Raw genomic sequence first — 25,027 nt, forward strand, 5'->3', positions numbered from 1 at the left:
GTACTTAAAGAATTTATAACAACATGTTGACAAAAGAGAGACCTTGCACCATCTCTCATCAATGGCAAAATGTAAAAAGTTCAAATCTCGATCTTTATGAAATTTCACTGGCAATTTCATTAGCAAGTCATGGAAGTTAACCCTCGAGCTTGGGCAGTGAACTTTTTTTTTTTTTTTTTAGCAATTACAAGTAGAGAACAGTGGCTGGTTTTCCATTTCAGATTTTTGCAAAATAAAAGAAATATTTCTAAATGTTGAAGTATAATTGCGCTTTGAACGTGTTTCCATTGAAGGTTGTTTTGGGCAAGAGCCTCATAACTCCCGTGAAATCTCATCCCGCGAGACTTTGCTGCAGGAAAACGGACGCACCAAACCTCCTTATAACACTTTGTATTCCTTTGTTGTTTCAAGTATAATGCTAAGAAATGTCTCGGTCTCCTCTTCTGTTTAAACGTACCACGGCATGTTTTCTCGAAGGGAAGTGGTCATGTGACCATGTACGTCACGTTCTGTGACGTGTTTTTCCGAAAAAGTGTTTCCATAGCACTTTTGCAGCACATTTCAATATCAAAACATCTGAAATTCCTCCTCATGAAAACATAAAATCTTTTTAGTTTTATTTCAGTGTTTTTCTAAATTCAGACGTTTCCTTTTAGCAGTTTTTATTGCATTATTTAGATTTTGCGCATTTCCAAGGGTAATGGAAATGCAGCTATTGAAGCATAAAAAATGTCAGTAACATTGAGTGGCATATTTACTACTACACAGCGTGTAGTACACACTGTCCAGACATATTAATACTACATACTATAGGTTTGGATCATTAGTATCAGTGATTATCTTCACAAGTCAATGAAATGGAACAAAAAAAGTAACCAAATATGTAACCATGTGTAATAAACATATTTAGACAGTGGTGATCCTCCTGACACTTTTGAAGTTTTCTTCTGATAGGGATGCCTGGGCCTCACTCTGCAGAGACGGGCTGTGGGATGACATGGCATCAGGGACCTGGAGGAGTCGGGACATTAAAAAAAAAAAAACCTGTTGGTTTTTTCATAGAAGGAAACAGATGCTGATCTTTTTAATTATTGGTCATGGGTTCATTCCAACAATTAATTACAGTTATGGCTTAAGGTCAGAGCAGACACACACATTGGAAAACACACTTACACTATCAATAACACACAGAAAAAAAGTTGTTTCCATGTGTGGAATTATTGAGAAGCACTAGCCACTTTAGTAGTACAGCACTGCATTCATAGTCTCTCTAGGAAGTCCTACATTTAATTCAAAATCCTTTAAAGGGTTCTCATCTAAGCAGAAGGACTTGTGCTATTTTGCAGTCATGGGACTTTCCTTCCTTCGATCTATTTGAACTTCTACTTGACTAACTTACCTTGGGAAAGCTGACACAGTCCGTCTGGCTATGAGTTTCCATGATTAGTTCATTGTAAGCTGCATCTGCAGAGTAAAGAACAGCCTTTTAGCGTGACCAAGCCTGACAGCTCTAGTGACTGGCCCAACTCAACGTTTAGGTTAAACAAACTCAGAAGTGAGTTGTATTCGGGAGATTTTAAAATCTAGAGAGCTACAATGTAGAATAATGAAACACAATATCTTGCTTTTTAGATTTTGTTTTGAAGTAGAGCAAAATGAATGCAAACAATTGTTTTCCTGCCACATTATCTTGAATTTAGATGATGACCACTTTACAGAATAAGGCTGTGTTCAAAATCACATACTACTGTACTTCACACTCAATGAGTATATACTGTCCTCTATATACTATTAGTATGATTAGGAGTATTAGTGATGACCGTTCTCACTGAAGTTTCCCAAGATGCATTTCAAAAATACAAGGGCAAAAACCTGAAGCACACTGAGGCTAAATATCTCCGTTAATTAATCACTCTTTGAAAGTTCTGAAAACATTTTAAAGGGGACATATACCAATTTTTCACCTTTTAAAACAGTTCCCTGTGGTCTAAATTACAAATATGTGCTGGGGTTTGGTCAAAACATAACATGAATCAAGCAACAGAAGAGATTTATTACCCTGTATAAAACTGCTGTTTGAGAGCACTCTGTTTTGGGGGTGTGTCCCTGGAGTGCACTTTCTCAACGTACCGGGGAAAATTTAAAGCCGTTAACTTCTTGAATAAGCCTACATCCTGGGTGAACTTATCCTTTAAGATAATGCAGAATTTGAAATCTGACTGAAGAAGAGCTGAGCGTAAATGGAGATCAACAAAACTCCAAAATCATCTAGAACTGTACAAAATAAGTCTGCGAAAATTCAATGATGGCTTGTTCAAAGCAAGGCAGCAATACATTTCTGAAATTATTGCCAAAAATGTCAACAACTCTCGCACGTTGTTTTCTGTAATTGAAAAGCTCACAACCCCCCCAGATCAGATAGCCCCTGAATTACTGTCAGCTGGAAAATGCAATGAATTTGCTGTATATTTCAATGAAAAAATATAATCAATAAGGTCAAACATCAGAACAAACCAGCAAAATCACAAAAAGCTTGAACAGCTTCAACCACTGAGGAAGGAGTCAACTACAATATTAGAGTTTATTACAGTGAACCCAAAAACAATAGAGGAGACTGTTCAGCAGCTGAATCCATCAACGTGTTGCCTTGACACAATGCCCTCAAACTTCTTTAAAACTGTTGTAAAGTCAATTGTCACTGATTTGTGTCAGATAATTAACTGCTCATTCCAATCAGGCACCGTACCAAAATCCCTGAAAGTTGCTGCTGTGAAACCTCTGTTTAAAAAGAGAACACTGGATGCCTCTATACTGGCTAACTATAGACCAATCAGCAACCTTCCATTCATGGCCAAGATCATTGAGAAGGTGGTCTTCAACCAACTGAGTCAATTCTTAACATTCAACAAAATATTTGATAAATTTCAGTCAGGTTATCGTTCTCATCACAGCACTGAAACTGCTCTTATCAAAGTGATCAATGACATAAGGTTGAACACTGATTCAGTAAAAGTATCTGTTCTCATTCTGTTGGATCTAAGTGCTGCATTTGACACTGTAGATCATACAATTTTGTTGCACAGATTGCAAACATGGGTTGGACTAAATGGAAAAGTAATGCAATGGTTTAAGTCATACTTGGAGGAGCGAAGCTATTTTGTAAGCATTGGAAACTTTGAATCTGACAGATTACCAATGTCCTGTGGGGTTCCTCAGGGATCTGTTCTTGGACCTCTTCTGTTTAGCCTTTATATGCTTCCTTTAGGACAAATTTTACAGAACTGTAAGGTTGATTATCAGAGCTACGCAGATGACACACAACTATATCTATCACTGAACCCAGATGACTGTGGTCCCATCGAGGTGTTGTGTGACTGTTTAGAAAAAGTAAACTGCTGGATGAGTGAAAACTTCCTTCAACTAAATCATGACAAGATGGAAGTGATTGTCTTTGGTAACAAGGAAAAGAGGACTGCTGTCAGCAAGTATCCTGAGTCTCGATCTTTAAAAGCTAAAGACCAAGTCAAAAACCTTGGTGTTCTGATTGACTCAGATCTTACATTCAGCAGTCAGATCAAATCTATCACAAAAACAGCCTTCTACCACCTAAAGAACATCTCCAGAGTGAAAGGTTTAATGGCTCAGAAAGATCAGGAGAAACTGGTCCATGCTTTTATATCCAGCAGACTGGACTATTGTAATGGTCTTCTGACAGGAATCCCCCAAAAGAGCATCAAACAGCTACAGCTGGTTCAGAACGCTGCAGCTCGGGTCTTAACCAGAACAAAGAGGTCAGAACACATTACTCCAGTTTTAAAGTCTTTACACTGGCTCCCAGTCAGCCTCAGAATAGACTTTAAAGTTCTGCTGCTGGTGTATAAATCTGTGAATGGGTTTGGTCCAGAATACATCAGTGACATGTTAGTCAGGTATGAACCCAGCAGGTCTCTCAGATCCATGGACACAGGTCAGATAGTGGAGCCCAGAGCTCACAGTAAACATGGTGATGCTGCTTTTAGTTGTTATGCTGCAAAGAAGTGGAACAAACTGCAGCAGAGCTGAAGTCAGCATCTAATGTGAACATTTTTAAATCAAAGTTAAAGACACTATTTTTCTCTACTGCATATGATTGAGAGAGATTTTTAGTCATGTTGTTGATGTCATGATGATTTTACTGATGATTTTGTTTGATTTTACTGATGATTTTAATTGATTTTACTGATGATTTTGATTGATTTTACTGATGATTTTAATTGATTTTACTGATGATTTTAAATGTTCTTATTGATTTTAAACAATTGAATGTTTTATCATGTAAAGCACATTGAGTTGCCTTGAGTATGAAATATGCTATACAAATAAATTTGCCTTAACTTTCCTTGCCTTTAGTAACTCCGTAAGTTGATCATTTAAACTGTAAAAGCGGCTGTGTCTATGATAAGTGCTGTAAAAACGAACGGCCGGAGAAGTGATCAGCCCTCTCTCACCAGCGGAGTTTAGCTTGTGACGTCACAAACTCAGAAAATTTTAAACAAAGCACTTTTCTCTGTGCTGTAAGACCACAAAAAAAAGGAATGGATGGATGTGTTTTACCCTTTGTGTGCTGGTGGACACTCAAGTTTTTTATTTATTTTATTTATTTATTCAGTTTATTTCCGACATGGTTACATTCACTTTTTTTTTTTTTTTTTTTTACATTTTTTGTACATGCCGAAAAAGGAGACGAGAGAAGCAGTTTGCTTATCCGGGTCCCGTCCCCTGTTTTACCATCGCAGATTTACATGGGTTTACATGTCTCTCTGGTCAAAACATTCTTGATTTCTTCTTTTTTGTGTATTCTCATCTGTTGGCCTTGTTCCCTGCCAGACGTTGTTAGCATTCCTCCAGTTCAAGAATAGTTCCTCTTTCGAAGGTGTTTGGAAGATTCTTCCCTTTTCATCCACAATGTCACCTTGTTTTGTCTCTACATCAAGGGTAATCCAGCTGTTGTTAGTTCTATTGGCAGTGTTGTATTTTCCACTGTCTGATGATGGGATCAGATCCAACTTGTATAAACACATCACCACATCCAGTTCACAAGCAAAGTAGTATTTTAATGTAATATATCTTAGTTCATAAGCGTGTTTCTAACTGCTGTTGTTAGTTTTATTGGCAGTGTTGTATTTTCCACTGTTAGATTTAACTTGTATAAACACATTATTATATCTTAGTTCATAAGCAAGGCAGTAATTTCATTGTATATAAAAAAAAAATCGTGTTTCTAACTGCACATATGACAATAAACACTTTGAATTTAAATTTAATGTAATCCTTACTCACCCCACCACCTAGCAATTAAAATGAATAAATGACAGACCTTTTTTACTCTTGGTTTCCACATTTAATTCGGTCTCCGTAAAATAATCACAGTCTGAGTTTTGTTTCCAGTGTTTGTATAGATCTGGGTCCATATCCATGATTACCATCAGTAATGTTGTTGTTTAGGTGGATCCTTCGTATTTTCCCAAGTTGTCCATCGTCTTGATAAGAACTGGTTTTCCGTCCTCTTCTTCCAGGATGTAAATCCTGCAGTTTTTTGACCACGTCTTCAAAATCTTTCCTTCTTTTTTTATTTGGCGTGCTTTCCATGCAATGCTTGCATTTTGTTTCGTCAGGTTTTCATTGATGTACACTTTCGTTCCCTTGAGTTTGTTTCGTTGCTTGATTATTTCTCCTTTGAATTTTATATTCGTGAAGGTTATTTTTACAGCTCTGGTATCATTTCTCTTTGGCAGGAGATGGCAGGAGTTGATGTTGTCAGGGTTCAGGACAATGTCCTTCGACTTCAGGAAGTCAATGACCTGTTGTTCAATCGATTTTGTTTCTTCGTCACTCCTGGGTTTTATCTTTAGGCCTGTGATGATGACATCTTTCTCTCTTTCCTTTTGTTCCAGCTGTTCAACCCTCGCGTTCAACAATTTTATCTCTTCAGCATTTCTTTCATTCTTTTCTTTCAGTACCTTTGTTTCGCTTTGTAGTCTTTCCAGTGAATTTTCCAGCGTCTTTTCCAACGACTTTATCTCGGCAGATAGGTTTTGTAGACCCTCGCGTATCATCTCCTTGACCTCTTCCAAACCCGAATTGGGTTCTGAAGGGCCTCCCTGCGGTTTTTTCACCATTTTCCTTCAGTCTTGGGCCCAGTTTTTCAGGCTGTTCAGGCTGTTCAGCTGTAGCCAGCTGTAGCCAAGGTCGTGTTATCGGAGCAAAGAAAAACACGTCTGCTCTCACCAAAGACCAGAGAATTATATTAAGTTACCTCATATGTAGTCAAAAAAACTACAAAAAATTATTTTTCACAATATGTCACCTTTAACATAAAAGACCTTCCATTGTGCTACTGACTAAACGTCCGGTTAACTTCAAAACAAGAGCCCTATTTACAAAAGCGTTAAAAACTAATGGAAGACAAGAAGAGATGCTTTTATTTTTTAAACTGGGTTGTTTGCCTTTTAGTTTGAATCCCGTGCCAGTACAATTTTATGTACTGTTTGCAATGCATCATGGGGCGGTGTGTGATTAGTGTGCCAACTGGGCATACTTAAAAAATTTCCCGATATGGTATACATCCAGGTGTGTCTCACGTACTCAATATTTCCATACTATCTAATGTGAACACACTACATACTCATTCTGACTCAGACTTAGTATGAGAGTAGTTCTTTTGTATGCTATTTCGAACACTGCCTTATTCTGTTAAGTGGTCATCAACTCCCCCTTTGAGAGATGGACACAAAAAACTATTTTTTTTAAAAAAAAGTTGTATCGCAATGGAATGCTCTAAACATTTATTGATGATATCTTTATTGGCATCCCTCACTTTTGTTATTACTTTTTTCGCACTCCACACTCAAGGGTTTCACACATGGGCAACAGTCAGGTACAGACCAATTGCTAAGTATATATATGTATACATACTGTGTATTTTAATCTTACCCCCATTTGTGCCAAACCCCAGATAGATTGTTGCCTTAGCGTAATGTCTTTGCCTTTGCTGTCCTTGAAGGGCGGCAAAGGCAGGGAACTTGTCTTTGTGAATCAAATCCTATTCATGCCTGTGTCTAAAGAGTCCCTAGGCATGTCACTGAACCACTAGTCGGCTCCTAATAAATTAGGAGCATTTAGTTGTAGTTGTGTTGGCAAGTGTGTGTGTGTGTGAAGGATATTACAACATTAATTGGAAGAAGAACAGTATGTAAACATTTACTGTTCAAGGGGTGTCATCAGAAAATGTTGGTTCTCTCATCCTGTTCTATTCTGCTTGTTAATTCACAAAACATAACATACACAAAAAAAGTACAAAATCCCAACGCAAAAATGCTTTATTTTGCTTGGTTGGTATTAAGCATTCTGAGCAGAAGGGGAACTCCCATTAGTTACAAGAACTGCTGGTTTTTAAGTCGCTGTACCTTAAATCACACAGTGTTGATATTATTTTCAGTAAGCAAAAGCAGTAATGTAAACAAGCAAAGGTGAAGCGAGTTTAGACTTGTGCTGCTTACTGTTGTCACTGTTTATATCTCAGTGTCTATAGCTGCCATTCATCTGATAAACATGTTACATAAAAACCTCATGAGTTTCTTTGAGCATCTGCACATGCCTGCTCTACATCTGCATTTTACAGCTTTTCATGTTCATTTGTTTATGGTAATCCGTGCCGCAGCACAGCTGTCCCTCCTTCAGGTCTATGCCACCGCGCAGGATTCAAGCTGGTGTTTAGGCGTCTGTAACGGGTTTGATCGTTAGTAACTATATATCTATAGATATAGTGGAACACAGATAACCTTACTCTAATGTTACCTCAGCCAAGGATGTAATATTTTTCACCAACTTTTAATTATTTGTGTTTGTCAGTAGGATTACGTCAAAAGTACTCAACTGATTTAAAAAGTGTTTTAACCAAAGACAGATCTTATACCAGGGGTCACCAACACGGTGCCTGTGAGGACCATGTGAGGTGCCCTCAAGAGCCCTACTTACCAATGTCTCCATCTAAAATCTATTTCTATTTTTAATAATTAACCACCTTTAAATTTTGATTTTCACTGAAACATTGTGAGCTGGTGTATGGTCAGTGGTATGTTATATAATATATATATAAGGTGGATTTTCTAGAAGACTTTATGGAAATGAAAAGGTTGCATAAATTAGGAAAACCAAAATGTTTCATAATGAAACCTCAACATTTCCTAGCCTTCCTTATTATCTTACTCTCTAATTAAAGTGAAGCAATGAAAATGGAGTACTGAAGAAGTGTTTTTCTAACTGGTAGCCCTTCGGACTACAAGGTACCTATGAAGTAACTTACAGTTTAAGAAGGGTTGATGACCCCTGCCTTATACAATTAAACTATAAAAGAGATCTGGATCAATGTACAGTGTGAAAAATCTCAAAAATTCCCATCTGTCATCATTGGCAAAATCTCAAAAATTCATAGATTGATTTGTAATTGACCGATCTAAAAATTTGTCTCAGTTATGTCAGGTTAGTTCTGTAATCATCCCACTAAGTTTCCTCTGGATCAGATCCCGATTGCACATTTCATTGCAATGTTTTGCAATGTTTTGATATAAAGTGGGAGCCCATATATTTTGATCTACTGTGTCTACTCTTATATTTCTGTTTATACGTCTTTTTTTTAATTATTTTTCTTTATTCTAGTTGATTGTTATTATTTAATGTTACACTATCTGAGAGAGCACAGGTCACCAAAACAAATTCCTCGTGTGTATTCATACACTGGCTCAGGTGGTAGTGGGTCGTCTTCTGATCGAGAGGTTGGGGGTTCGATCCCTGTACCTGACTATGTGTCGAAGTGTCCTTGGGCAAGACACTGAACCCTAAGTTGCTCCCAGTGGTCGACTAGCGCCTTGCATGGCAGTCCTGTCCCAATGGTGTGTGAATGTGAGAGTGATTGGGTGAATGAGCTGTTATGTAAAGCGCTTTGAGACTGCTTCAGTGTGGTTATAAAGCGCTATATAAAATCAAGTCCATTTACCAGTCCATTTACTCTTGGTCAATAAAGTTGATTCTGATTCTGATTCTGATTCTGTTAATGAGACAAAAATTTCTAACAAGCTTTTATAGTGTGAATAATCATGGTAACATGATCGGGATCACTGATCCAGCTTACTGTGAATATCTAGCAAATATATTTTAGCTTTGCGGAGGTTTGAAATTTGCTGTTGTTTTGCGTATTTTTTGGTCATTTTGTGCATTTTTGTGGTTTATCTTTCTCACCTGCACGACTCTCGCTGGAGTATCCTTTGTTGACCCTCCCTCCTGGTGCCTCAACAACCAGGTTGTTCCCAGCCACTGATTGGTTAAATCTGTCAGAGACATCTTTCACTGAATCACTTTTGTTAAAGGTTTCCTCATATTTAGGCTGAAGTACTTTAAAAGACCAAAAACACGCAAAGTGCATTATTTTATAGCAGATTCCAAGCCCAAACCAAAATTTATGGTGTGTGCAGTTTCCAATTTATGAGTTTAATTTTCAGGTTTTTACAATGATCCATAAATGCGTCTTTCTAAGAACAAAACATATTCATCAACTTTAAGTGTCATTGTATTAGCTTAGTGGTTTAACTCTCACTCAAGACAAAAAAGTAGATGTTAAAGGTTTTTTTGTCAGAACACTGTTACATACAGTGTCCACAAAGATTGAAAGTGTGCAGCAGATAATTGATTTAGTGTGTTACCTTATGCCCTCCTGTGGTCTGTCTTCTGAAAAATAAAAGACAAATAGTGGCAATAAGTTTAAGGAACAGACACAACACAAGGAATCAGTAGCTAACTTTGTTACTGCATTGACTACAGAACTTTTGTACACTCTCCCTGCATCTGAAGCAATGTGAAGACTAAAGTCTTGCAGTTTATTGTCTTTTATTTCTTTATTTTTTGAATATCCTCAAGGCACTTGGGAATTGAACTATGAAAGCTGAGGCTGAGTTAATGAGTTTCCTTGCATGGCTCCATGGCTCTCTTTATAAAGGTCCTCCTGGCTATAACCCAAACACAACAATGTAACAGTGGCACAGATGGTGCTGCCCTCGGGGGGGGGAGAGGGTATAAATTCTTTTTTTTTTTACAGGAACAAAGACATGCCTTGTCACTGTACTTTAAATCTCTGCTGACCAAAATCTTTCAGAATGATTAAAGTGCATCACCTCAAATCTGTCCAATGCGAGGCACACATTTCTGTGCAGAGGTGGTTTTCTCAAAGAGGAGCTCACTGCACTCTCTCATCAGCATGAAAACTATAAATGAGGGATGTGTGTGTGTCTCACAGTCACAGGTGTACAGTCTGCAGCTGCTGGAAGAAGGTCACACCGACCTTGTGGTAATCCTTCTTTTCCAAACCACTATCATAATTTGTACCGGTCGAGAATAAATCATGGGGATTACATGAGGTAAAAAACGTGTGACTCTCTGACTTTTAGATATCGCCCATAAACCGCTCTGTATTTACTTGACCAAGTGTCCTATCTCATAAATTCCTTTATATTTTTGCTCACCCTGTTTTCACCTGCCATAAACCCATTTTCATTAAACACATTGCATACATCCTGTAAATACATGCATTTTTATTTATTTTTTTATTTTAGAGAGATCTGCTTCAGGATTTAAGCTATACTAACCAGAGGTGTATAGAGTACTAATATATCTTACTCACGTAGAAGTACTGTTACTTGATTGGAATTGTACTCAAGTACAAGTAAAAAGTAGCTCAATTAGATAGTACTCAAAGTAAAAGTTACTAGTTACCTTCACCCCCCACGTTCATTTTTGGTAATAATTTATAAATCTTGCCACGGTTCCCTTGCATACAGTAAACATCTCATGTATAAACTTTAAAAGGAAATTAAATCTTGCACAATTGGAACTTAATTTGTTTTCCACAAAGGCATCTGTATAAAATAAAATAACACCAATGATTTCAATGCAATTTTTTTTTTTTTTTTTTTAATCAGACTCTAAGTATAGCTAAATGTGTTAACTCTAAAACTGAGAAAATAACCGGCATTCAATGCTGTTTTGGCACAGTGCATTACGTTTAATTTGGTTGGTCGGCTATGATGTTATGCATTTGATTGTTGTCTGGTAATTTCATGTTTTGTAGTTTCACAATTTTAAAACAAAAATAAATAAATAACTTACTCAGTAACGGTTGGGTGTCGAAATGTAATGAATTACTTTACTTCTTTTAAAACGTACTTAAGTACATGTAAAATTACTGATTACTGAAAGTACCCTTAAAAGCACCTCAATTACAGTAACATGAGTACTTGTAATCTGTTACTTTCACCTTTCACCTCTGCTATTAACTGAGCAGGCATAATCTGTATTACATGTTATAATAAAATACTTGTTAAACATTTTCTCGGCTTTCTGCTGACAGAAGTTCTGGATTCTTCAAAAGAATACTGCATACGCTGTAGGGCAGTGGCGAATCATACCACCATCTATCATTTTAATCACGGTTTCACACAAAGCAACTTAAGAGGCAGAAAAGTGCCTACTTGCTTGTCTCCTTTGCCTGTAGTAGAGGACAGTGCAGATGCAGAGCAGAATGAGCAGCAGAAGAGCACAAAGGGAGGCGGTCACTGCCAGAGGGACTGTGCAGTCGTCTACATCCTGCACCACTTCAGCAACTGAGGAAAGATCACATCATCACATCGGAAGAGAAATACATAGGCAGCGTTGTAATTCAATTTGCACTTTACAAAATTCTATTAGAGATTTTCAGACAAACTGTGGCAAAGGCTGACTTTGATTTCCTTGGAAAGGTATGTACAATTATGTTTGCTAAGAGATGCTGACCTTTGAACAATAGAAATTAAATAACGTAAGCAGACAGTACTGAACAAAAATTCTTCCCAGAGTGTTTTATATTCTTTCCAAATCGAATCTGACATGTGCTGATAAACAATCAGATAATGCCGATACAAAGTGAATAGATTGGAAAACAAAATGAAATCCACTCATACACTCAGGAAGCACGACAGTGAGAAAGAAACAAATAAAAGCCTGACACTATGCATGTTTTGTTTAAAATAATGTGTATTTATGCGTTTGTTTCTCACACACTAACAGACGGGTGCTGCTCCTGAGCGGCGTAGATAAAGCAGAGACAGAGGCCAGGCAGTCCACATGGGAACTCACTGCTGCCCTCACACTGAAGTTGCTGTTCACACTGAAGAGATTATTCACCAACTCTTCACTGCTGGTGTTAAAATCCCCCTGGATCACCTCCACACAAGTCACAGGCCAAAAAACATCATTATTTGTACATAACATTTCATGTTTTTCTGCTTTATTCTTATACTGAATTACTAGAATGTTCATCATGATGACTGGAAAATTAGATGAATGGATAATAAATTTCAGTTCACATAATATACTGTATATATCATGGAAATAACAGGTTAAGGCAGTGGTTCCCAAACTTTTTAATGTTGCACCCCACTTTAAAAAAAAAAAATATGTTTTTTTTTTTGTTTTATGTTTTTTTTAATAATGCATTAAATGTGTCTTATTTAACTTCAGTCATGGAAAAATTGTCATCTTTGTTTTTCATTATGTTGTCTCAAACAACAGCACAAATAGCTTTTTCAATATCTGTGGAAAAACCGACACCGATATTAATGCCCATCTCTAATAATTTACCGTTTTGTTGTTCACCTGCCACTGCACAGTGGGTTGAGGGTACCATCCTGTGCCCTCACACTGGAATAAGATGGTCTGTCCTTTAAAAGCCAGCTTTTCTTCCCCAAGGACTTTCACACTGCCTTTTTCTGCAATCAGAAAATAAAATTGGTTAAAAACCTGTTTGCTCATTAAAGTAATGCTTGTATTTGTTGTGTTTTTTAGCAATGTTTCAACACACAGTGAGTTGGTTAGTTAGTTAGTTAGTGAATGGCTGCTACCCTTTTTCTGTCTTGAGGGATCCTCTCCACTTTGGCCACATCAGTCCCATGTGTGTGCGTGTGTGGTTTTCAACCAGTAATGCCCCGCTGTCGCTTCCTGAATGTGGAGCCAACCGATATAAAACACCAACGACGAAGACGCGAAAGTAACCCAAGAGCTGCATGGAAGCTGTGTTGTTTACATTGTTGCTCAGCAAAGCGAGGAGTCAAGGAAAAAAAGCCACGCGAGAAAAGAGGTAAAAATGATGAACTGCTGTATATATCAGGAAATTAAATAATAATGAAAGTGCAGCGCTATAGTAGTGATGCTGATTTTAAGATTATAAGAAATGGGTTGAAGAATGTTGTTTAGCTAGAGGTTTTGCATGCACGTGAGTGCACAGACACAAACTGAGATCTGATACTATCAGTATTCGGTCAGTGCTCGTAAAGGGGTTTATTTATACTAACTCCTGATACCTGAAAGTCCTTAGAAATAAAATGGTCAAATGATATTTCAGTTGTTTTTTGGGAGTTGATATACATGTAAATGATTGTGTGAGATGGGCATATGATATCACATCATATCAATCGCAGGCTTGTAAATCGAATCGAATCGAAATCATATCATGACAGACTTTGTGATCTCGGCAAACATCGTATTGTCATCCAAACATATTGACATTGTATCGTGATGAAGCTGGTGTTTTACACCCCGAGTAATTGGTTTCCTTCTTGAACATTTGAACGTGCTGTAAAACAAGTGAGTTGAATAATCCCTTGTGATTGTGCTTTGTCATTATGTCTCCTACACTATTTAAGGAGTGGCTTTCCATAGAGTACTCTAGTGTTTCATCCTCTACCATCTGGTTGGAGAGGGGGTTTGGTTAAGAATCCAAAAGCACTCTTTAGATTTGCACAGAGCAGCCTTTTATCAGAAATTGGTTTTGCGTCTGTCTGAACATGACATGATGCAATTGCCCCATGAGACAGTCTATTTGTCAAACCATCTGTCCTCATTTTCTGTGCGCTTCAGCTCTTTGAAATAAACGTGGGAAAAAACATCATAATCGTTTCTCTGAGCTGCTTTCTACCATCACTGGATAGCACATTGATGCTCTGCTTGTTTGACGTGGTACTCCTGCTGCAGTGCAGAACACAAAAAAGCACTGCAGAAGATCATAAAGGCAGCGGAGATGAGTGTTGGATGTTCCCTTGACATCGTCTGTAAAGGAATTCTTTCAGAAGTGGTGCAGGCTTGCAGAAAAGAACATTGTCGGGGACTCAAACACACACTTTATGAACTGTGAGATACAGTAGCATGAAGTCCCTGAACAGGTTTATCAGGGATCTCCATGCAGAATTACTGTAACCTGAGAATTAGATCTGCATGTACAGGCCATTACACCAAATTTTGACTGGGCTTTTTCTAGCTCTTTGTTTCTGTACAAGGAGGAGGAATCCATTGCGTAAGATTAGAAAGAGTATAGTGTTGACATTTACATGATCTTCACATGGGACTATTGAAGCAGAGGATGCAGATAAAAGTATGTTCAGTCACCCAGCTTGGCAGTAAATCTGAAGCTCCACACCAGCATTCTTGAAGCTGCAGTGCACAAATCACCGGCAGAATGCTGACTGTTAACTGGGCGTGCCAGAATGCACAACTAATTTAAAGGCTATGTCAGGCCATAGTGATGGTCTGCATCCAGACAGGGGTGGACCTGATTCACCATGCACTGCTGCTAATGGATGTGGGTGTCACTGGGGATTTGTAGCATTGGCTGCAGTGGGGAGGGGGCTCTCACCAAAGTGTATTAAAGGCAATGGGTCAGTCCTTTACTGTCTTGTCACTCTGTGCCAAAGAGATGTTTCTGTGCTATTTGAGGCATTTCCTGTAGATTGAAGTAAAAAAAAGAAAAGTGAATCTTTTAAGGTGTGATTTTTTTTGTGTTTGGGAAAAAAACATCAGTGGAGTTAGCACTAGAGCATGATCAGGATCTTTATGAGCAACTATTGGCAAAATTCCACAGTGTGACCTTCCAAAGGGTGTTGTCTGAATGTCTGCAATTCCATTCCGTTCTGCCCCTTTTCTCTAGCTCAGTTGCACCTGCTTCCAATCAGTGCCTTGATTTCCTATATCAAGAGACAATAAGACATTCTCCCAGTCCTGCACCTAATGGTTGTGTCTCCATGGCTGTTTCAGTATTCCTGACCCTAGTTTGCTTCCTAAGTGCTGTACCACCCAATCCTTGCTCTGAACCCCTCTTTTAACACATACACTTCCGCATAGTAATTTCAGCAAGTTCATTTTGTCTTTTTTTTTTTTATTAATATGTTAAGGTTTCATTTATTCAGACAACTATTTTTTATTTTTCTGGAAATTTACTTTGATCTCTTGACATGTTTCGACTGTCAACTGCCAGTCTTCTTCAGAGGCGTGTGCTGATTGCTTTGATGTGTCCTGGTCTTCCGCGTAGTAAATCCAGCAAGTTCATTTTGTCTTTTTTTTTAATAATATGTTAAGGTTTCATTTATTTACTTTTTTTTTGTCAGGAAGTTTACTTTGATCTCCTGACATGTTTCGACTGTCAACTGACAGTCTTCTTCAGAGGTGCGAAAAAGAAGACAAAATTTACTCACGCTATCAGCACACATCTCTGAAGGAGACTGGCAGTTGATAGTTGAAACATGTCAGGAAATCAAAGTAAATTTGATGGAGAAAAAAAAGTTGTCTGAATAAATGAAACCTTAAAATATAACATAAACTTCCACTAAATGAGAAGATCTGTGTAGACTGAAGTAGATGATAATTCAAGAACCCCTCTTTCCATATTTCCAGATATCCATCTTTTTTATAAATACCATACCTAATCTAATAACTACTCTCAGGATGGAAAGACCATTTCACCCAGGATTGCATACACCATCTTTAAATCTGTGAGACCAGGAAACCAGCAGATAGTGAAACCCTGTTCACATTTGATGAAGCTATGTAGAGGCTGTTTGTCCATCTCCGCCTCAGCAACTTTGACACTTTAAACGCTGTGTGTATCTTACCAGCATCTCCAGTTTGTCCCACAACAGCGACCAATCAATTCCCATCTCTGCCCCGATCTATACGCCGATCAAGACTGTCAACATGCTAAAACATCATCAGTAAAGCACACAGGTCCTAATGATTTGCCATTATCAGCATACACCATAATCAATTTGCTCTGGCATGAGTGCTGCTTTTTAGCTCAAAACTGAAAACTGTAGTCACACTTCAAAGCAAATCACAAATAAAAGAAACCTAATGAAGTTGTGGACGTTGGATATTGAGGCACACACCACATCCTCTCTCTCTCTCTCTCTCTCTCTCTCTCTCTCTCTCTCTCTCTCTCTCTCTCTCTCTGGATGAAGCACAGGGTCAGATGGCAAAAAAAAACACCCACACAATTTACGCTTAATCCTCACTTTTACCTTTCTCTCCACCTGCTTTTTGTTTCATCAAGGTTACATTCACATTTCATCTCTCTTTGCACATTGATTGAGTTCAGGGTGTGTGTGTGTGTGTGTGTGTGCGTGTGTGTGCACCTTGCACAAACAGGTTTGCCGTTTTAGTATCGATGCCTTGAAGATCACAGGTCACCTGACCATGGTTGTGTCTCTCCGTGCTCCTAAGGACAAACACCCAGCTCTCCCCCCTTGAGTTGGGACCTCTCTCTGCCGTCACATTTGGATTAAGCCAGGGCAGGACGCCATTGTTTCTGGAGATGGTTAGTTCTGCTTTCCCATTCAGGATCCACACCATGACAGTCCACCGGGCGTTTCCAGGACTGCAAGTGAAGCGAGCCTCAGAACCTCTGAGGACTGTGAGGGTCGAGGGGGACAGTTTCATCTGAGTTTCACCTGTTGAGATCGTACAACAATGGGTAGCATTAACATTATTGACAATCCTTGAAGAAGCACCACCTCTGAACACTGAAACAGCCACCAGGAAAACGCCCATTAAATTCCTATTTTCCCAAATACTCCTCCGTAGCCCATCGGAAACTCCTTAGAGCAGCAGTCCAGAGACACTCTAGCTCCATGTGCACAGACATTGACAAACACCGCTCTACTTTGCCTGCCACTGCGACCCCCTGGCCGTTAGACGCAGAGCCGCTTCAACATCAACCGGAGCTGATAACGGAGACTTCCCCGCAGCCTTCAGCGACCCGAACACCATCAGACATTCCCGCACAGCTGCTCCAATACCAGCCAACCCTGAAGATGGAAGCTCCACTGCAACCAGCTGTGACCCGCCCGTCGCCGGACACTCCCGGTTAGTTAAACAAACCTACACACATTCCTAGCACTCTCTTTCCTCCAACCACACTCATTATTGGTGATTCAAGAACTTGGAACATTAGATTATTTCATGCCATCACACACACTGTATTCCAGGTGCTACAGTTCACACTATTTTAAACAAACTTAATCTAATGCTACCCACACTGCCAGCAACTGTTACCAAAATAGTATAACATGTAGGTACAAACAATACCACCCAACGTGAATCGATGCAGACCATGAATGAGTTTAACCTTCTCTTTAACATCCTGAAGACATGTGGGAAAGTATTCATCGCTGGTCCTCTTCCTCCACTAAATAGAGGTATAGAATGCTTTAGCCGTCTCCTACAGCAGCACAACTTTTTACTATCCTGCTGCGAACTCCATAATTTCACTTTTATTGATAACTTCAATCTTTTTTGGAAACATGCTGATCTATTCAATCCATCCTAATTTACATGGAGCGCAAATGCTAAAATCTAATTTACAGTCTGTGATTCACAGCTCTACACATGCATGACTAGCTGAGAATAAATATGCAGCTACAGACTCCTTCATAGATAAGCCCCTTACCTTACTTAAAGCACAGAGCACTCATACCCTATAAACACTGTGCTGAGCATTTTAGAGCAGTAAGCAGTGTAAACTAAAGTCCAAAGGAGAGGAATTAACCATAAAAATCGCATAAGAATTAAAACCATGAACAGAACACAAAACAATGAAAAAACCATTAAATGTGGACTGTTAAATATCAGATCACTCTTGTCTAAATCTCTCTGACTGAATTATCTTATAACTGACCCTCAACTAGGTTTATAATGCCTCACAGAGACCTGGCTCAAAAAGGAAGATTTTGTTGCTCTTAATGAAGCCAGCCCGCCCAGCAATGATAAACACCATATTCCCTGTGAGGGCAGTTGGGGAGGAGGAGTGGCAGCAGTTTTTCACTCTAGCTTATCAGTCACCCCAAAAACCAGACTTAATTGCAATTCATTTGAAAGCCTCTCTCTTGAAATTTGTAATCCAAAAAATAAAATAGAAAAAACCATCTCACTGGTTATAGTTTACGTCCTCCTGGTCCATATTGGAGTTTCTCTCTGAATTCTCTGTCTTTCCAACTGATCTGGTGCTGAGCACTGACAAAGCTATCGTAGTCGGTGACTTTAACATTCATGTTGATGATGAAAACAACAGCCTAAATAAATTATTTACCTCAATATTAGATTTGATTGGCTTTACACAAAATGTAAACAAACCAACTAATTATCTTAATCATGCCCTGGACCTTGTTCTAACTGGTTCTATGTGGTTCTATGTTTAGATATTGGTCATCTGGCAATATATCTTCAAAATCCTATTCTTTCAGATCATTTCCTGTTATCCTTTGAATTCAGAATATCAGCTTGCTTAAACTCTGAGAGAAGAGTACACTATAGTAGATCACTTATATTTAAAGATTTAGTTTCATCACTGCTTACCTCTGATCCATATGATACCTCAACAGAGAGTAGCTATCGATGTCTTACGACAGTGCAATGTTGTCACTACACACAGCTCTGGATGCTGTTGCTCCACTTAAAAAGAAGACGATATGTCATAAAATGCTCGCTAACCTGGTATAATTCTGAATTGCGTCTGTTAAACAGGCATCGTGAAAAACTGGAAAAGGAAGTGGTTCTCTTCAAACATGATAGAAGTTCATATAGCCTGGAGAAAGAGTTTTCAAAGAGCTGTTTATAAGCTAACAAAGCTAGAACTTCCCGGAAACTTTAATAGAGGAACACAAAAATAATCCACAGTTTCTATTTAGCACTGTAGCTAAGCTCACCAAAAGCCACAGCTCTGTTGAACCCTCTATAACTGTCAACCTGAGCAGTGATTACTTCATCAACTTCTTTACTGATAAAATTCGAACAATTAGAAACAAAGCTAATGTCGCCCTGCAGAAGTGATCAATAATTTCTTAAACAAAGCAGCTCCTAAAATATCCCCAACATGCAGCCTTTATTTACACAGTTTCACTCCAATTGGTCTATCTGAACTGACCTCAATAGTTAATGTTTCTAAACCAACAACCTGTCTTTTTTATCAATCCCAACTCCTCTATTTAAAGATGTTTTTCCACCAATTAGCACTAATATGGTGAACTAGATTAACACATCTCTAGTAACAGGTCAAGTACCACAGGCCTTTAAAACCGCTGTAATCAAACCTATCCTTAAAAACCTACCCTTGATCCAAGTGACTTGTCCATTTATAGGCCAATATCCAATCTCCATTTTGTTTCTAAAATTCTTGAATGAATCATTGCAGGTCAACTATGCGATCGTCTACATAGGAATAATTTATACGAGAGCTTTCAGTCTGGCTTGAGAGCCCATCACAGCACAGAGACTAACTTAGTAAAAGTAACCGCTGATCTTCTTTTAGCCTCAGAAAGAGGGTTGGTCTCAGTTCTGGTACTCTAAGATCTCAGTGCTGCCTTTGATACAGTGGATCATCATTTATTTCTGCAGAGACTGGAAAGTGTTTTTGGGATTAAAGAAACAGTGCTAGGTTGGTTTTAAATCCTATTTATCAGATAGAATCCACTTTGCTCATGTTAATAATCTCTCCTCAGCGCACGCCAGAGTTAACCATGGTGTTACACAAGGTTCAGTTTTAGGACCAATACTCTTTACATTATATATGCTTCCACTCGGTAACATAATCAGAGAACATAATATAAATGGCCATTGCTATGCGGAGGACACACAGCTCTAATTGTCAATAAAATCAGATGAAACCCATCAGTTAATAAAACTCCAGGCCTGTCTTAAAGACATCACATCCTGGATGAGCCATAACTTTCTCCTTCTCAACCAGGATGAAATCAAACCAAAGTGATTTTATTTTCGGTCCAAAACACCTCAGAGAGAAATTATCAGAGCAAATAGTGTCTCAGGGTGGCATTACTCTGTCACCCAGCTCCACAGTAAAAAAACTTAGGTGTTATCTTTGATACTGACTTATCCTTTACTCTCATATTAAGCAAATCTCAAGGACAGCCTTCTTCCAACTCCGTATTATCTCTAAAATCAGGAATATCTTGGCCCAGAGTGATGCTGAAAAACTAATCCATGCATTTGTTACATCTCGACTAGATTATAGTAACTCTCTACTGTTAGGATGTCCTAGTTACTTACTGAAAAGTCTCCAGTTAATTCAGAATGCTGCAGCTAGAATAGTATCAGGTACTAACAGGAGAGAGCATATTTCTCCAGTATTGCATCCCTTCATTTGCTTCCTGTAAAATCTAGAATAGAGTTTAAAATCCTCCTGTTAGCTTACAAAGCTCTACATGATCAAGCTCCTGTATATCTTAAAGACATGTTAGTGCCCTGTCGTCCGGGCAGAACTCTCCGTTCTCAGTGTGCTGGTCTACTGGAAATTCCTAACGTGTCTAGAAGTAGAACAGAAGGCAGAGCATTCAGCTACCAGGCTCATCCCCTTTGGAACCAGCTTCCAGTCTTACTAATGGAGGCTGCTACTCTCTCCACCTTTAAGGCTAAACTCAAAACCTACTTATTTGCTAAAGCGTATACCGCATAATATTGATTAATAAGTACCCTGACCACGAGGTCAAAGCCCTAACCCTAAAACATTAGCAACTAAAAATTAAGATTATATAGTAGAACACCAACACTAAATTCAAACATAATCCACCATCTACACATAGCTCTAATGGGTTGCAAAGGATAAAGTCCAGTCAACCAACCCCCACTTCTAAACTTTGTTGTATACCCATCACACTGCTCACAATGCTTACACACCATTTATATTGATGTTCACCCCATACTCATTCTCATTCCACTCACACATTAGCATCAGGTGTTTCCATGCAGGCAGACCTGATAATAATGTATCATATTTTTCTGCAGTCTGTGCCTTCCCCTCGCCCTTCTCTCTCTTTTCTTTTTCAGGTGTCTTGAAGCTGATGACGGCAGTTCCTGATCTGTGGTTCACGTCTCAACTAGTCTGGGACACTCTGATATTCTCTCTCTCTATCCTGTTCTGTTCCTCCTTCTGTCCACTAACCCCGACCAGTCGAGGCAGATGGCTGCCACCTCTGAACCTGGTTCTGCTGGAGATTTCTTCTTGTTAAAAGAAAAACTGTTAGAAAGGAGTTTTTTCTTCCCACTATCGGTTATGCTTGTTCATATAAGTTTGTTGTTTTTTTTCCTTTTTATTACAAATTTTATATTTTCATCGTGCTTTAAGATGTCATTTCTTGTAATTAGCATTAAATAGAATAAAAGTATTAAAACATACCAAATACAAACACATTTCATCATAGAATTTGTGCTGATTTGAACGTCAACACATAAGCTGTGGTGTAAAAATAACACTCCGAAACTGTACTAGGGGTGACATGCTGGACTTTTATACTATGTTGCTAGGCAACCACCTGAGCCTTGGTATTTCCCCAATTAGTGAATTATGTTTCAGGAAGTTGGCACCACAATGATAGAAATATAATAATATTATTATTAGTAGTAGTAGTATTATATTTTGGGAACTTGGTTTTGTTCTAATAACATTTAATAAATCACAACCTGAAAAAAGTGTATTAAATTGTGATAGAAAACCTCTACATTTTTGTTGCATTAAAGAATTATCCAAGTAAACGTTGCCGACCTCAATGACTTTTGAATCAAAGTTAATGTCTGCGAATCATCAATAATCAGGGTGGAAATTACTAGTGAAAAGCAGAATGGGTCTCCTATAACTTCAAGTCAAGCAATTCTTTAGCCTTGGATACATTAAGAAAGAATGGTTGCAGGCACAGAGTGGCTAATCGGGAGGACTGGGACAATTCACAGTGGGTCGGTCTAATGATTGGGCTGCGAGTGTTTAAGCGCAATCCTCAATCATAACACTCGGTTGATCACGCTACCGAAGTCACTATGCCTCCACTGGCAGCTCTTTTCTTTTTTTGCAGACATTTACATCCGTGCACTCTGTCAGTTTCAGGGGTGTCCAAACTTGGTCCTGGAGGGGCGGTGGTCCAACAGGTTTTCAATGTGTCCCTACTCCAACATAGCTGGGAGACTCATTAGCAGAGCTGCTTCAGGATATCAGAAGTGTTAGAGCAGGGACACAGTGAAATCCTGGTGAACCACATTTGGACACCCCTGGTACAAACATAGGAACTACAGATGCATGAGGAGCGGCCACACCCCCTCCCATTTGCACCCCCACAGCCCATCAGCCTTGAATCCTTACTGAACTATGCTTTAAACAAGAATTAGAATCTGAATTAAAGCTCAATTTGTCTGAATAATTAATATTAAATAAATAATGCATTTATCTATGCATTTGATATGATTTGCCATCTTGTTTTTAATAAATGAAGCAGGTGATTAGCTATAGCTAAAATCAGAGTCGTAGTTGTCCTAAAGATCTCATGTTCATCCATTCTAGTTCTCTTATAAGTGATGCTGATATATAATAAATGTAACTAATTATGAACAATAGAAAATGTTTTTTTCTTTGCAATGTATTAATAAAGAGCTGTATTACAGTTCTAAAATATGTGATTGCAAATTGTACATTATTTTCTATGAGATTTGAAATGAGTCAGATTTTTTGTTTGTTTTAAAAAAAAGGTTGCAACGATTTGAAGAGGATGTGTGCGCTCATCTTGAAATAATTATACATTTTGAAGCAATCGGTACCTGCACTGAATTGAAATATTTTAGAAGAATACGCTGAAATACAAGGCTTTATAGAACAGCATGCTGTTGTAGACTCAACATGTAAGGTTAGAACACAATTTTTAATGGATGGTTGACTTTATTAAGATAAAGATAAAGAACAAACAGAAAATGTATGCTGCCAACATTGGTGAGGAGAATATTAAAACGCAGCTTTAACCTGTTCTCCTCTATCTGCTCTGACAAACTACGTTATGTCCACTCAGATGAATAAACACAGAAAAATGCCCTCAGTTGAATCTAAGTGTGACATTGTAGGTTTGCATTATATGAGGGATGGATTTGGAATATTGGAAAACTGAAATAGTTTATAGCATGGTACTCAGAATGATGTACTGTATAACTTATTTCTAGTCAGCTAACTGCATGGGCTGCAGCTAGAATGAAATAAATCATAGATTCTGCATCAATTTGTGTGAATATGTCTGTGGATGATTTAGCCCCGCTTTCATGGCAATGTTTTTAGATAGTTTGGGGACCATGAACAGATGACTGATCTGTGCTGGCCCCTGGACAAATCTATTACCTTTAAGTCATCAATTTATCATCAGCTTCAAGAAAGATGACTGAGGTGTTAGTTATTGGCTCGTTCCATTGAAGCAGTGCTGCAGGCACACCCACCACTGTACTGAATGCAGCTGTTTTTACCAGTATGTAACTGGCCTCTGTGCTGTCTCCACAAGTCAAACAAGCAACTATTTGATTTGAGCTGAACTCTCACCTTCAGTACAGCATAAGAGGAAGATCACCAAAAGAAGAGAAACACCCATGTTTAATCCATCAAGCTCTTCTGTCCATTGTTTAGCACTGACCAGTCCTGAAACAAAAACAAGTCTCTCACTCTTATTGTAATATGTATGGTATTCTATACTTGTCACACATTTGATTTTCAATTATTTCAATGATGCCACATATTTAAAGAGGCAGTATTATGAAAATTTCACTTTATAATGGTATTGCTAGAGTGATATACACTACCGGTCAAAAGTTTTAGAACACCACACTTTTTCCATTTTTTTACTGAAAATTATTCTGTTCATTATGTCATTGCACTCTAAAATGAAAGCACAGAACAAATAAGCAATTTATAGACCAAATGTATTCTAAATGTTTGACTCATCAAAGTACAGTGTTCCAACACTGCTTTTATGCAGACAGAGGGGGTTGTAAGTACTCGTGAAAAGTTGGAAGACCTGTTGGAATTTAGCATTATTCAGAGCTCAAAGTTGATAAAATTCTGTTTCCTCCCTCCCTTGTTATTCCCCATTTTGGGAAATCAACTCCAAACGGGTGAGTTGGATTTTCCTCCCCATGTGATGTCACCTGTCAGAAACTCCTCCTCTTGATAATCCTGGCTCCTCTTATCCTATAAGAATGTGAGCTCCTCCCTCTCAAACTACCTCACAGTAAAACGAACACTGCGGTTTGATATAGAATATACATTATACTTTATTGTCATATATGTAAAGCTCCATACACAAAATGTTTTCTCTGCATTTAAACGCCCAGGGAGCAGTTACAATCAGTTCCATTTTTCGTAACCGTTATATCGCCTTGTATTTCCTTTGACATGATCTGACATGTTTGTGACCCAATGTGACGCAGCGGTTGGACAAAACAGTGGACTACCATCTTGAATGTTGTGTGGAGTCAGTGAGACATGCCCTCCCATGTATATGCATTAAGGCCCCAAAACAGTCCGTTTTCAGAAGCGTCATTGAACTGACTTTTCAGAGGGCTAAAACTCTAGAAAACAGGCGAGTGTGGGAAAATAAACTTCAAATAATATGTTTCTGGGGTTCTTAGAACAAATGAAAAAATAGCATAATACTGGACCTTTAAGTTTAACAATTATCAAAGCAAAGTTGTATTTAATTTACAGTCAAACCCTCTGTTAGACTCACCTCGGTTTGGTTTCTCACACTCGTATACATGTCCACGATGCTGCTGCAGATTCCTAATGTCAGTGTGTAGCTGTATCACCCAAAACTGTCCCGTTAAATATTAC

General features: G+C 38.4%; 1 protein-coding gene across 3 annotated transcripts; it reads right to left on the minus strand.

The window, feature by feature from the left end:
- Window positions 1-380: 380 nt before the first annotated feature.
- igsf5b (immunoglobulin superfamily, member 5b) lies at window positions 381-25,010 on the minus strand. 3 transcript variants are annotated; one of them, XM_028465209.1, is made up of 10 exons: window positions 24,924-25,010; window positions 23,741-23,836; window positions 16,524-16,838; window positions 12,706-12,833; window positions 12,123-12,288; window positions 11,559-11,690; window positions 9,738-9,759; window positions 9,277-9,365; window positions 1,400-1,464; window positions 381-1,011 (listed from the first exon to the last, which is right to left on the minus strand). In XM_028465209.1, exons 2-10 carry the CDS (start codon window positions 23,787-23,789, stop codon window positions 907-909), a joined length of 1,071 nt encoding a protein of 356 aa, XP_028321010.1. In that variant the 5' UTR covers window positions 23,790-23,836; window positions 24,924-25,010; the 3' UTR covers window positions 381-906. The 3 variants fall into 3 exon arrangements, with proteins under 3 accessions (XP_028321010.1, XP_028321009.1, XP_028321011.1); XM_028465208.1 differs by having other exon boundaries at window positions 9,738-9,762; XM_028465210.1 differs by lacking the exon at window positions 1,400-1,464 and having other exon boundaries at window positions 986-1,011; window positions 9,738-9,762.
- Between the last annotated feature and the right edge of the window lie 17 nt (window positions 25,011-25,027).

The sequence above is a fragment of the Gouania willdenowi genome, chromosome 13 (genome assembly GCF_900634775.1).
Source record: "Gouania willdenowi chromosome 13, fGouWil2.1, whole genome shotgun sequence".
Taxonomy (NCBI): domain Eukaryota; kingdom Metazoa; phylum Chordata; class Actinopteri; order Blenniiformes; family Gobiesocidae; genus Gouania; species Gouania willdenowi.

Bases quoted from the DNA above. Each gene is read 5' to 3' on its own strand.
- igsf5b (XM_028465208.1), bottom strand. From the start codon at position 23,789: ATGGGTGTTTCTCTTCTTTTGGTGATCTTCCTCTTATGCTGTACTGAA. The intron at 16,839-23,740 runs GTGAGAGTTCAG...CGATCTCAACAG, and splicing joins CCTCTTATGCTGTACTGAAG to GTGAAACTCAGATGAAACTG. The intron at 1,465-9,276 runs GTGAGAAAGATA...TTTACTCTGCAG, and splicing joins CTCCAGCGAGAGTCGTGCAG to ATGCAGCTTACAATGAACTA.